A 13,829-nucleotide genomic window follows, 5' to 3' on the forward strand; every position below is an offset into this window, starting at 1 on the left:
GTTGAAAAGAACGTTGTTCTAATCACTTTCAAAGAGCGCCATGACCGTTCTGTGTCCATCATCATTCAGCGCATTATGTAGATTCCGTCGGAACCAGCACCTAAAATGGAAGCAAACAGTGTATCTCCTAGAATGTTCAACGCTCGTTTCATGATGATGCCTCCAGGAGCAAAACACTGATTACTATAAGTTTGCTAGTTAGGATGATAGAGTAATGTAATTATTATGGACCATGTGCTTGCTTGAACTATCGGAATGATCTTTTGCAACTTATGTAGCTCTTACGGACACTCAACTTGCTGTTTCAGCCATCGGAATGATCCTTTGAAACAAATGCTATTTGAACTATCGAAATGATTCATTCGAAAAAATGTAGTTCTTATCCTTTGAAAGTTCACAATTCAAAAAACCAAAAAACAAAAAGATTCATTTTCAAAAATCAAACGAAACAAGAATCAGTTTGTGATTCAAAAACTCTAGCAATGCCATGTTATCAAACTTATTCAAACCATCTAGTGAAACATATCTCAATTAAAAACCAAACAGGACTCCGTTTTCAAGTCCAAACTATATTTATTTCAACTTTTCCTAAACACACACTTGTGCACCGAATAACATAAAGACCGTGCCTCCCTAACCAAGGAAGATTATTAATTGAAAAAAACGTTTTCACAACAAAGGCACGACCATGCATCTGCTGAGTGTTCTACCGTTTACACGACTACTTTCACAGCCAAAGATGGATCACGCAGGCAGCACACAACGAATAAAAAAATTCAATGAACAAGAGAAGTGAAAATCTTAAAAAAAACAGATAAAACAAACCCCTGTTTCCAAAATTCTACGCCTGGAATCGCCGCGTGACTAGCAACTGCTCTTTGGCGGTTTCCTTTTTTGCACGACAAAAGAACCCTTTCACTTTTCCGACTCCATTTCATCCTCTTCCTCGAAAGTTTCTCGCCGGCCGCAGTTCACCACCGCACACCTCCAGCCATGGACGACGGGAAACTAACAACACTCACCGAACACATCACTACCCACGGTACAACCGTGCTCGAGGTGGTGTACACCAACGACCCAAGGACCGTGGAGCGGATCATCAAAAAGTACAAAGAATGGCTAAAGGAGGAGAAGAACAAGTTCGTCGGCCTCGACCTCGAGTACACACGTAAGAGCAGTTACATACGACAAGGGATCGCCATCGGCCAACTTGCCATGCGCGAGCATGTCCTTGTATACCACTATTGCAGATCCAAGCGCTCCCAGGCGTTAGTTGACTTCCTACAACGGAAAGCGGTAACTTTCACTAGCGTCAACACCAGGAACGACAAGACCATGCTTGCCCGTGCATGGATCAAAATTCCAAACGAGCACCACGTAGACATCCAGAGGCTATTCTGCATCAAGGGTGGTGGAGAAAGGGACTACATGGGTGACCTTGCAGCGGCCATCATCGACCCCTCATACAAGAACATGAAGAAATCATTCCCAAAGGAGAAGCACCAGTTCTGGGAGTGGAAGCCACTTTCCTCGATACACCTTGAGTACGCGGCAAAGGACGGGTATGTTAGCTACGAGTTGTACCGTAGAATCCTAATCATCAAGAACGGGCTACGTCACCTCCACCAACAACCAATGAAAGAAAGACTCCGCCCACGTAAGAGCAATGACGAGGGATCTTCTAGCGGCTGGAAGCGCCGGAAGGGAAACAGTGGTTGGTAAATTGCGAGAAAATGGATGTCTACATTAAACTAGTAGGAACTACTATTATCATAATTTAGATTGTATGAACCTATGTTGTAAATATGTTTGTTGTTGCTCAAAGATGCTGTATGTATTGTATTACTATTTTACGTTTGAACTTTGAACACAGTGGTGTGCTCATGTACAAATGCATACTACGTTTTGCATGTCTAAATGCAATTAGTAAGTTATGTCCCAGTACTGAGCAAGCATATATTGTATCCATGATTATAGAACGAGAGATATCTCGCACGATATTGTATTATAATATTCATACTCAACCTTTACAAGATGCATCGTGCATTTACAAGAATATGTGATGATATCGTTGTAAACTTTCAGTACAATGCTTATTAAACATTGGCGTGAACAATTCAGAAATATTGCAGAAGAACATTCGGTACAAAGACACAAGCGACAAGAACTTTGTTACTTTAACCACATTGAAAAAAATCACACAACACAACCATTTCACATCAAACACCGCTCCGTCCATTCAGAACATCCTTGCTATTGCACACAGGTTCCTCTCCGTACACCAGTTCTGCACGATGCCACAAAACTACACTACCGTGTGCAACTGACCTATGTACAAGCGTGGCTCTCTAAGTGTCTACTCAATCCATGCCTGTGGTGCCACGTAACCATGACCCTAGAGACTTCACACCTGTGCATCCACAACCGAGCCCCTCTAACCAAATATTTGGACCGATGCCTCTACTGCCGTACATCCGTGCCTCTAGAAACTTGACAGCAGCAAGAGGGTTCAAAACCATGCCTCCACACAACCGTGCTTGTACTGACTTCACTTCTGTGCCTCTCTTTGCTTGATCAACGTGCCTCACATGAAACCCACAGTAACTCTACGTGTTACGCACGCGTGATTGCCAGTGCAACTTTGGTGCTGCACAGACGCGTTTCTCAGTATACCCATGCCTCCACACAACCGTGCCTGTACTGACTATAATTCCATGCCTCCGTTTTGCTCAATCGACGTGCCTCACATAAAACCAACAGTAACTCTATGTGCTACACACACACGTGCCTCTCGCATGAAACCCATAGTATCTCTACGCGTTCGGCATGCGTGATCGCCCGTAGAACTTTGGCGCTGCACACACGTACCTCTCAGTATACCCGTGCCTCCTCACAACCGTGCCTGAACTCACTTCAATTCCGTGCCTTCATTTGCTTAATCCACGTGCCTCACATAAAAGAGATGCACAGCCGTGCCTCAGAGTAAACAACACACGTGCCTCTACTGTATTGATAACTATGACCCCAATTAAATAACATCCGTCCAAAAAAACATCTTTAAAAGAGATGCATAGCCATACCTCTTCTACAAACATACAACAGCAATGAACACTTTGGTTCATATTGTTTCATATATCTAGATAACATTAAACTGTAGCATAGATTTTTAAACAAAATCCATTTATGTTCAAAGGCTATAACTAACATCACTGCGGCAGAAGTTGAAGATAACAACAAGCCTCCCATCACGCTCTTTGAAAGTTATCAGCACCAAGCTGTTTACTTCAATAGACGATGCGTGGAGAAAATCACTGAAACCTTCCAGTTTGAACACCATTCTACTACCCAAGCCAATGAAGTAGGAGCAAGGTGTGCTCACATATATATCATCATCACCAGATTCCAAAGTAACTTCAAGGGTTAAAACGCCAGTCCTAGGAAAAGTCACAAACTCCTTCAAACTCCTCACAACAATACCAGGAATAACCTGACAAAAAACATCAAGCTATCAGAAAAAGAACAAAAATTCAAAACTATAAATAGAAGAGATAATAAAAATAAATAAATAAATAAACAGAAACAAAGAAAAAACAGTGGAAAAAAATCTGACCATATGATGACCATTAACATTCATGGAATCAATCCTGTGAACAAAAGGACAACAGGGGATGTAGTTGTTGGGGATCGTAGCAGAATTTTAAAATTTTCTACGCATCACCAAGATCCATCTATGGAGTATACTAGCAACGAGGGGAAAGGAGTGCATCTACATACCCTTGTAGATCGCGAGCGGAAGCGTTCCAATGAACGGGGTTGATGGAGTCGTACTCGCCGTGATCCAAATCACCGATGACCGAGTGCCGAACGGACGGCACCTTTGCGTTCAACACACGTACGGAGCAGCGACGTCTCCTCCTTCTTGATCCAGCAAGGGGGAAGGAGAGGTTGATGGAGATCCAGCAGCACAACGGCGTGGTGGTGGAAGTAGCGGGATCTCGGCAGGGCTTCGCCAAGCTTCTGCGAGAGGGAGAGGTGTTGCAGGGGGAGAGGGAGGCGCCAGGGGCTGTGGTGCTGCTGCCCTCCCTCCCCCCCCCCACTATTTATAGCCCCCCTGGAGGGGGGGGCACCGGCCCTGGAACCCATCTCCATGGGGGGCGGCGGCCAAGGGGGAAGGGGGGTGGCTTCCCCCCCAAGCCAAGTGGGGCGCCCCCCACCCCTAGGGTTTCCAACCCTAGGCGCAGGGGGAGGCCCAAGGGGGGGCGCCCCAGCCCACTAAAGGCTGGTTCCCTTCCCACTTCAGCCCATGGGGCCCTCCGGGATAGGTGGCCCCACCCGGTGGACCCCCGGGACCCTTCCGGTGGTCCCGGTACAATACCGATAACCCCCGAAACTTTCCCGGTGGCTGAAACTGGACTTCCTATATATAATTCTTCACCTCCGGACCATTCCGGAACTCCTCGTGACGTCCGGGATCTCATCCGGGACTCCGAACAACTTTCGGGTTTCCGCATACTAATATCTCTACAACCCTAGCGTCACCGAACCTTAAGTGTGTAGACCCTACGGGTTCGGGAGACATGCAGACATGACCGAGACGCCTCTCCGGTCAATAACCAACAGCGGGATCTGGATACCCATGTTGGCTCCCACATGTTCCACGATGATCTCATCGGATGAACCACGATGTCGAGGATTCAATCAATCCCATATACAATTCCCTTTGTCAATCGGTATGTTACTTGCCCGAGATTCGATCGTCGGTATCCCAATACCTTGTTCAATCTCGTTACCGGCAAGTCTCTTTACTCGTACCGTAATGCATGATCCCGTGGCTAACTCCTTAGTCACATTAAGCTCATTATGAGGATGCATTACCGAGTGGGCCCAGAGATACCTCTCCGTCATACGGAGTGACAAATCCCAGTCTCGATCCGTGCCAACTCAACAGACACTTTCGGAGATACCCGTAGTGTACCTTTATAGTCACCCAGTTACGTTGTGACGTTTGGTACACCCAAAGCACTCCTACGGCATCCGGGAGTTACACGATCTCATGGTCTAAGGAAAAGATACTTGACATTGGAAAAGCTCTAGCAAACGAACTACACGATCTTTGAGCTATGCTTAGGATTGGGTCTTGTCCATCACATCATTCTCCTAATGATGTGATCCCGTTATCAATGACATCCAATGTCCATAGTCAGGAAACCATGACTATCTGTTGATCAACGAGCTAGTCAACTAGAGGCTTACTAGGGACACGTTGTGGTCTATGTATTCACACATGTATTACGATTTCCGGATAACACAATTATAGCATGAACAATAGACAATTATCATGAACAAAGAAATATAATAATAACCATTTATTATTGCCTCTAGGGCATATTTCCAACAGTCTCCCACTTGCACTAGAGTCAATAATCTAGTTACATTGTGATGAATCGAACACCCATAGCGTCCTGGTGTTGATCATGTTTTGCTCTAGGGAGAGGTTTAGTCAACAGATCTGCTACATTCAGGTCCGTATGTACTTTACAAATATCTATGTCTCCATTTTGAACACTTTCACGAATGGAGTTGAAGCGACGCTTGATATGCCTGGTCTTCCTGTGAAACCTGGGCTCCTTGGCAAGGGCAATAGCTCCAGTGTTGTCACAGAGGAGAGTCATCGGGCCCGACGCATTGGGAATCACCCCTAGGTCGGTAATGAACTCCTTCATCCAGATTGCTTCTTGCGCTGCCTCCGAGGCTGCCATGTACTCCGCTTCACATGTAGATCCCGCCACGACGCTTTGCTTGCAACTGCACCAGCTTACTGCTCCTCCATTCAAAATATACACGTATCCGGTTTGTGACTTCGAGTCATCCAGATCTGTGTCGAAGCTAGCGTCGACGTAACCCTTTACGACGAGCTCTTCGTCACCTCCATAAACGAGAAACATATCCTTAGTCCTCTTCAGGTACTTCAGGATATTCTTGACCGCTGTCCAGTGTTCCATGCCGGGATTACTTTGGTACCTTCCTACCAAACTTACGGCAAGGTTTACATCAGGTCTGGTACACAGCATGGCATACATAATAGACCCTATGGCCGAGGCATAGGGGATGACACTCATCTTTTCTCTATCTTCTGCCGTGGTCGGGCATTGAGCCGTGCTCAATTGCACACCTTGCAATACAGGCAAGAACCCCTTCTTGGACTGATCCATATTGAACTTCTTCAATATCTTGTCAAGGTACGTACTCTGTGAAAGACCAATGAGGCGTCTTGATCTATCTCTATAGATCTTGATGCCTAATATATAAGCAGCTTCTCCAAGGTCCTTCATTGAAATACACTTATTCAAATAGGCCTTTATACTTTCCAAAAATTCTATATCATTTCCCATCAATAGTATGTCATCCACATATAATAAGAGAAATGCTACAGAGCTCCCACTCACTTTCTTGTAAACACAGGCTTCTCCATAAGTCTGTGTAAACCCAAACGCTTTGATCATCTCATCAAAGCGAATGTTCCAACTCCGAGATGCTTGCACCAGCCCATAGATTGAGCGCTGGAGCTTGCATACTTTGTCAGCATTCTTAGGATCGACAAAACCTTCCGGCTGCATCATATACAATTCTTCCTTAAGGAAGCCATTAAGGAATGCCGTTTTGACGTCCATCTGCCATATCTCATAATCATAGTATGCGGCAATTGCTAACATGATTCGGACGGACTTCAGCTTCGCTACGGGTGAGAAAGTCTCATCGTAGTCAACCCCTTGAACTTGTCGATAACCCTTAGCGACAAGTCGAGCCTTATAGATGGTCACATTACCATCCGCGTCTGTCTTCTTCTTAAAGATCCATTTGTTTTCTATGGCTCGCCGATCATCGGGCAAGTCAGTCAAAGTCCATACTTCGTTTTCATACATGGATCCTATCTCGGATTTCATGGCTTCTAGCCATTTGTCGGAATCCGGGCCCGCCATCGCTTCTTCATAGTTCGAAGGTTCACCGTTGTCTAACAACATGATTTCCAGGACAGGGTTGCCGTACCACTCTGGTGCGGAACGTGTCCTTGTGGACCTACGAAGTTCAGCAGTAACTTGATCCGAAGCTTCATGATCATCATCATTAACTTCCTCCCCAGTCGGTGTAGGCACCACAGGAACATCTTCCCGCGCTGTGCTACTTTTCGGTTCGGAAGGGGTGACTATCACCTCATCAAGTTCCACTTTCCTCCCACTTAATTCTTTCGAGAGAAACTCTTTCTCCAGAAAGGACCCGTTCCTTTCCCCAGAAAGGACCCGTTCTTGGCAACGAAGATCTTGCCATCGGATCTGAGGTAGAAGGTATACCCAATAGTTTCCTTAGGGTATCCTATGAAGACGCATTTTTCCGACTTGGGTTCGAGCTTTTCAGGTTGAAGTTTCTTGACATAAGCATCGCATCCCCAAACTTTTAGAAACGACAGCTTAGGTTTCTTCCCAAACCATAATTCATACGGTGTCGTCTCAACGGATTTCGACGGAGCCCTATTTAAAGTGAATGCGGCAGTCTCTAAAGCATAGCCCCAAAATGAGAGCGGTAGATCGGTAAGAGACATCATAGATCGCACCATATCCAATAGAGTGCGATTACGACGTTCGGACACACCGTTTCGCTGAGGTGTTCCAGGCGGCGTGAGTTGTGAAACGATTCCACATTTCCTTAAGTGCGTACCAAATTCGTGACTTAAATATTCTCCACCACGATCTGATCGTAAGAACTTTATTTTCCTGTCACGTTGATTCTCAACCTCACTCTGAAATTCCTTGAACTTTTCAAAGGTTTCAGACTTGTGTTTCATTAGGTAGACATACCCATATCTACTTAAGTCATCAGTGAGAGTGAGAACATAACGATATCCTCCGCGAGCCTCAACACTCATTGGACCGCACACATCGGTATGTATGATTTCCAATAAGTTGGTTGCTCGCTCCATTGTTCCGGAGAACAGAGTCTTGGTCATCTTACCCATGAGACATGGTTCGCACGTGTCAAATGATTCGTAATCAAGAGACTCCAAAAGTCCATCTGCATGGAGCTTCTTCATGTGCTTGACACCAATGTGACCAAGGCGACAGTGCCACAAGTATGTGGGACTATCGTTATCAACTTTACATCTTTTGGTATTCACACTATGAATATGTGTAACATCACGTTCGATATTCATCAAGAATAAACCATTGACCAGCGGGGCATGACCATAAAACATATCTCTCATATAAATAGAACAACCATTATTCTCGGATTTAAATGAGTAGCCATCTCGAATTAAACGAGATCTAGATACAATGTTCATGCTCAAAGCTGGCACTAAATAACAATTATTGAGGTTTAAAACTAATCCCGTAGGTAAATGTAGAGGTAGCGTGCCGACGGCGATCACATCGACCTTGGAACAATTCCCGACGCGCATCGTCACCTCGTCCTTCGCCAGTCTCCGTTTATTCCGCAGTTCCTGTTTTGAGTTACAAATATGAGCAACCGCACCGGTATCAAATACCCAGGAGCTACTACGAGTACTGGTAAGGTACACATCAATTACATGTATATCACATATACCTTTGGTGTTGCCGGCCTTCTTGTCCGCTAAGTATTTGGGGCAGTTCCGCTTCCAGTGACCACTTCCCTTGCAATAAAAGCACTCAGTCTCAGGCTTGGGTCCATTCCTTGACTTCTTCCCAGTAACTGGCTTACCGGGCGCGGCAACTCCCTTGCCGTCCTTCTTGAAGTTCTTCTTGCCCTTGCCTTTCTTGAACTTAGTGGTTTTATTCACCATCAACACTTGATGTTCCTTTCTGATCTCCACCTCCGCTGATTTCAGCATTGAATATACCTCAGGAATGGTCTTTTCCATCCCCTGCATATTGAAGTTCATCACAAAGCTCTTGTAGCTTGGTGGAAGCGACTGAAGGATTCTGTCAATGACCGCGTCATCCGGGAGATTAACTCCCAGCTGAGACAAGCGGTTGTGTAACCCAGACATTCTGAGTATGTGCTCACTAACAGAACTATTTTCCTCCATTTTACAGCTGAAGAACTTGTCGGAGACTTCATATCTCTTGACCTGGGCATGAGCTTGGAAAACCATTTTCAGCTCTTCGAACATCTCATATGCTCCATGTTTCTCAAAACGCTTTTGGAGACCCGGTTCTAAGCTGTAAAGCATGCCGCACTGAACGAGGGAGTAATCATCAGCACGTGATTGCCAAGCGTTCATAACGTCTTGGTTCTCTGGGATTGGTGCTTCACCTAGCGGTGCTTCTAGGACATAATCTTTCTTGGCAGCTATGAGGATGATCCTCAGGTTCCGGACCCAGTCCGTATAGTTACTGCCATCATCTTTCAGCTTGGTTTTCTCTAGAAACGCGTTGAAGTTGAGGACAACGTGGGCCATTTGATCTACAAGACATATTGTAAAGATTTTAGACTAAGTTCATGATAATTAAGTTCATATAATCAAATTATTCAATGAACTCCCACTCAGATAGACATCCCTCTAGTCATCTAAGTGAAACATGATCCGAGTTAACTAGGCCGTGTCCGATCATCACGTGAGACGGACTAGTCAAGATCGGTGAACATCTCCATGTTGATCGTATCTTCTATACGACTCATGCTCGACCTTTCGGTCCTCCGTGTTCCGAGGCCATGTCTGTACATGCTAGGCTCGTCAAGTCAACCTAAGTGTATTGCGTGTGTTCCGAGGCCATGTCTATACATGCTAGGCTCGTCAACACCCGTTGTATGCGAACGTTAGAATCTATCACACCCGATCATCACGTGGTGCTTCGAAACAACGAACCTTCGCAACGGTGCACAGTTAGGGGGAACACTTTCTTGAAATTATTATAAGGGATCATCTTACTTACTACCGTCGTTCTAAGCAAATAAGATGCAAAACATGATAAACATCACATGCAATCAAATAGTGACATGATGCAAAAACAAGTTAGACGTCCTCTAATTGTTGTTGCAAGTTTTTACGTGGCTTGTATAGGTTTCTAGCAAGAACATTTCTTACCTACGTAAAACCACAACGTGATATGCAATTTCTATTTACCCTTCATAAGGACCCTTTTCATCGAATCCGTCCCGACTAAAGTGGGAGAGGCAGACACCCGCTAGCCACCTTATGCAACTAGTGCATGTCAGTCGGTGGAACCTGTCTCACGTAAGCGTACGTGTAAGGTCGGTCCGGGCCGCTTCATCCCACAATACCGCCGAAACAAGATAAGACTAGTAGCGGCAAGAAGAATTGGCAACATCTACGCCCACAACTGCTTTGTGTTCTACTCGTGCATAGTAACTACGCATAAACCTGGCTCTGATACCACTGTTGGGGATCGTAGCAGAATTTTAAAATTTTCTACGCATCACCAAGATCCATCTATGGAGTATACTAGCAACGAGGGGAAAGGAGTGCATCTACATACCCTTGTAGATTGCGAGCGGAAGCGTTCCAATGAACGAGGTTGATGGAGTCGTACTCGCCGTGATCCAAATCACCGATGACCGAGTGCCGAACGGACGGCACCTCCGCGTTCAACACACGTACGGAGCAGCGACGTCTCCTCCTTCTTGATCCAGCAAGGAGAAGGAGAGGTAGATGGAGATCCAGCAGCACGACGGCGTGGTGGTGGAAGTAGCGGGATCTCGGCAGGGCTTCGCCAAGCTTCTGCGAGAGGGAGAGGTGTTGCAGGGGGAGAGGGAGGCGCTAGGGGCTGTGGTGCTGCTGCCCTCCCTCCCCCCCACTATTTATAGGCCCCCTGGAGGGGGGGCGCCGGCCCTGGAACCCATCTGCATGGGGGGCGGCGGCCAAGGGGGAAGGGGGGTGGCTTCCCTCCCAAGCCAAGTGGGGCGCCCCCCACCCCTAGGGTTTCCAACACTAGGCGCAGGGGGAGGCCCAAGGGGGGCGCCCCAGCCCACTAAGGGCTGGTTCCCTTCCCACTTCAGCCCATGGGGCCCTCCGGGATAGGTGGCCCCACCCGGTGGACCCCCGGGACCCTTCCGGTGGTCCCGGTACAATACCGATAACCCCCGAAACTTTCCCGGTGGCCGAAACTGGACTTCCTATATATAATTCTTCACCTCCGGACCATTCTGGAACTCCTCGTGACGTCCGGGATCTCATCCGGGACTCCGAACAACTTTCGGGTTTCCGCATACTAATATCTCTACAACCCTAGCGTCACCGAACCTTAAGTGTGTAGACCCTACGGGTTCGGGAGACATGCAGACATGACCGAGACGCCTCTCCGGTCAATAACCAACAGCGGATCTGGATACCCATGTTGGCTCCCACATGTTCCACGATGATCTCATCGGATGAACCACGATGTCGAGGATTCAATCAATCCCGTGTACAATTCCCTTTGTCAATCGGTATGTTACTTGCCCGAGATTCGATCGTCGGTATCCCAATACCTTGTTCAATCTCGTTACCGGCAAGTCTCTTTACTCGTACCGTAATGCATGATCCCGTGGCTAACTCCTTAGTCACATTGAGCTCATTATGATGATGCATTACCGAGTGGGCCCAGAGATACCTCTCCGTCATACGGAGTGACAAATCCTAGTCTCGATCCGTGCCAACTCAACAGACACTTTCGGAGATACCCGTAGTGTACCTTTATAGTCACCCAGTTACGTTGTGACGTTTGGTACACCCAAAGCACTCCTACGGCATCCGGGAGTTACACGATCTCATGGTCTAAGGAAAAGATACTTGACATTGGAAAAGCTCTAGCAAACGAACTACACGATCTTTGAGCTATGCTTAGGATTGGGTCTTGTCCATCACATCATTCTCCTAATGATGTGATCCCGTTATCAATGACATCCAATGTCCATAGTCAGGAAACCATGACTATCTGTTGATCAACGAGCTAGTCAACTAGAGACTTACTAGGGACACGTTGTGGTCTATGTATTCACACATGTATTACGATTTCCGGATAACACAATTATAGCATGAACAATAGACAATTATAATGAACAAAGAAATATAATAATAACCATTTATTATTGCCTATAGGGCATATTTACAACAGTAGTCATCATCAAAGAGTTGACACCTCATGAAATACATCTGCTGATAATTAAGAAAAACACCACGGGTGTAATAACAACTCCCAACAAGTTCCATCTCGGAGTCGCTCAAACCATCAAGAGCTACAAAATATAATTACACAGGCTCAAGGGAACAGAAAAATCATCATGTGCAATAGAACAAGCTAAAAACTTCCTTAAAAATCTTACCAACAGACGGTAAAGGAGACAACGCATCTCCACGACCAACTACCAATCCACGTTCCATAATGTTCAAGCCTAATGGTCATTATATCATGAGGACGAACACCATAATCACTAACCAATCGTTCCCAGGAAGGACCATGGAATTTGCTCCTCATCCGACCATGACTAAACAGAACACCATACAAATAACCCTCATTGCACTGAAGAGCAAGATCAGTATCTTCGTCACCCCTCCTTATGGCTAAAGCCCTACACTCCTCGATGCAACGAGCAAGATGAGCTCTAACACTGCACGGAACATACTGCACAACAAATCAAAACAAGGATCATAATCAAAACCTAAACAACATGAGCAGCACCAAAAGAAATAAGCGTGTGTGCCAAAAATTGAACAATTATAAAATGATATTCTTACAACACGCCTCCAACAACGCCGATACAGGACCACACTGAACCCATCTACAGAAGAATCAACAGAAGAACACGGGCCACCAGGCATACGGCAAAAAGGACAAGCCATAACTGCAAGGAACACAATGATTATCAAGAACTAATCCCACAAAACCCAGTTGAAACTTGACATCTGATAGTGTTGGTAGTCCCCACCCGTAACTACCCCATAAATCTCCATATCCCGGAAATATAATGGGAACAAAAAGAGAAACGAGAAAGGGAAACAGGGAACCCACGAAGGTAACCGGTAGGGAACGGCGATATCGCGAACGGGGAAGCGCGGTCGACGCTAAAGAAGGACCGCCATAAGAGCAGGCAACAAGCGCGGCGGCCGGGACAGGGGCCGCCGTAACCACGCGACAAGAGCGGCGGCCGCGACGGGCGGAGACGACGGCAAAGAAAGAACAGTGCTCCACAACGGTTCGCCCACACCAGAGAGAAACAGATCTCAAAACAGATCAAAAGATTTTACAAAACATTAAAAGTATAAGGACTAAAGTGAAAAAAGAAAAAAACTAGAAAGGGAAACCGGAAACCGGAAAACACGGGAGACGCCGTGCGCACGATAAGTGTCGCGCGCGGAGCACCTCGGAAAAGTCTCACGACCGCTCCGCGCGTGACACTTGGCGCGCGGGGAGCGCTCCCCGACTAATCGTTGCGAGGAGCGCTCCTCAATTAGTGATTTCGAGGTTTGACCCTACCATGTTGAAGGTACACTCATCTTCCTGACCATCCAATCAAAGATTCATTCTTGAGAATCAGAAGAGTTTATCAGCACTAGTCACACGATAAAAAAATACCTAAAAAGTGAGTGTGTGCTTAGCAGTAGGATTGCAGAGGTCCGGGGTGTCAACCTCCTTTTTGAAAAACAAAAAAAATTAGCAGTAGGATGCCCGATGCGCAAAATGCAAGTAGTATTTTTTTTTGTTGAGAAAAAGACAAATGCAAGTAGTCGTGTTACGGGCTGGTTTATTTCCCCTCTGGCCAGCCCATAGCCCAAAGAAAATGAAATCCCTAACTACCCATTTGATGTGCATCCAGCCCACTAATCCCCTCCAAAAAGGGCCACCCACATTCGCGCC

General features: G+C 46.2%; 1 protein-coding gene across 1 annotated transcript; it reads left to right on the plus strand.

Moving 5' to 3' along the window:
- Nucleotides 1-993: 993 nt before the first annotated feature.
- Nucleotides 994-1,639, plus strand: LOC141026178 (uncharacterized). Its single transcript, XM_073502164.1, has 2 exons — nucleotides 994-1,562; nucleotides 1,606-1,639. The coding sequence occupies exons 1-2, from the start codon at nucleotides 994-996 to the stop codon at nucleotides 1,637-1,639; spliced, it is 603 nt and encodes a 200-aa protein (XP_073358265.1).
- The last annotated feature ends 12,190 nt before the right edge of the window (nucleotides 1,640-13,829 follow it).

Source organism: Aegilops tauschii, chromosome 6, assembly GCF_002575655.3.
Source record: "Aegilops tauschii subsp. strangulata cultivar AL8/78 chromosome 6, Aet v6.0, whole genome shotgun sequence".
In the NCBI taxonomy this organism is placed as follows: Eukaryota; Viridiplantae; Streptophyta; class Magnoliopsida; order Poales; family Poaceae; genus Aegilops; species Aegilops tauschii.

What these genes read in the sequence shown, in the direction of transcription:
- LOC141026178 (XM_073502164.1), top strand. Translation starts at nt 994, where the DNA reads ATGGACGACGGGAAACTAACAACACTCACCGAACACATCACTACCCAC. An exon ending in GAGTACGCGGCAAAGGACGG is followed by an intron (nt 1,563 to 1,605) that starts GTATGTTAGCTA and finishes CTAATCATCAAG; the next exon opens with AACGGGCTACGTCACCTCCA.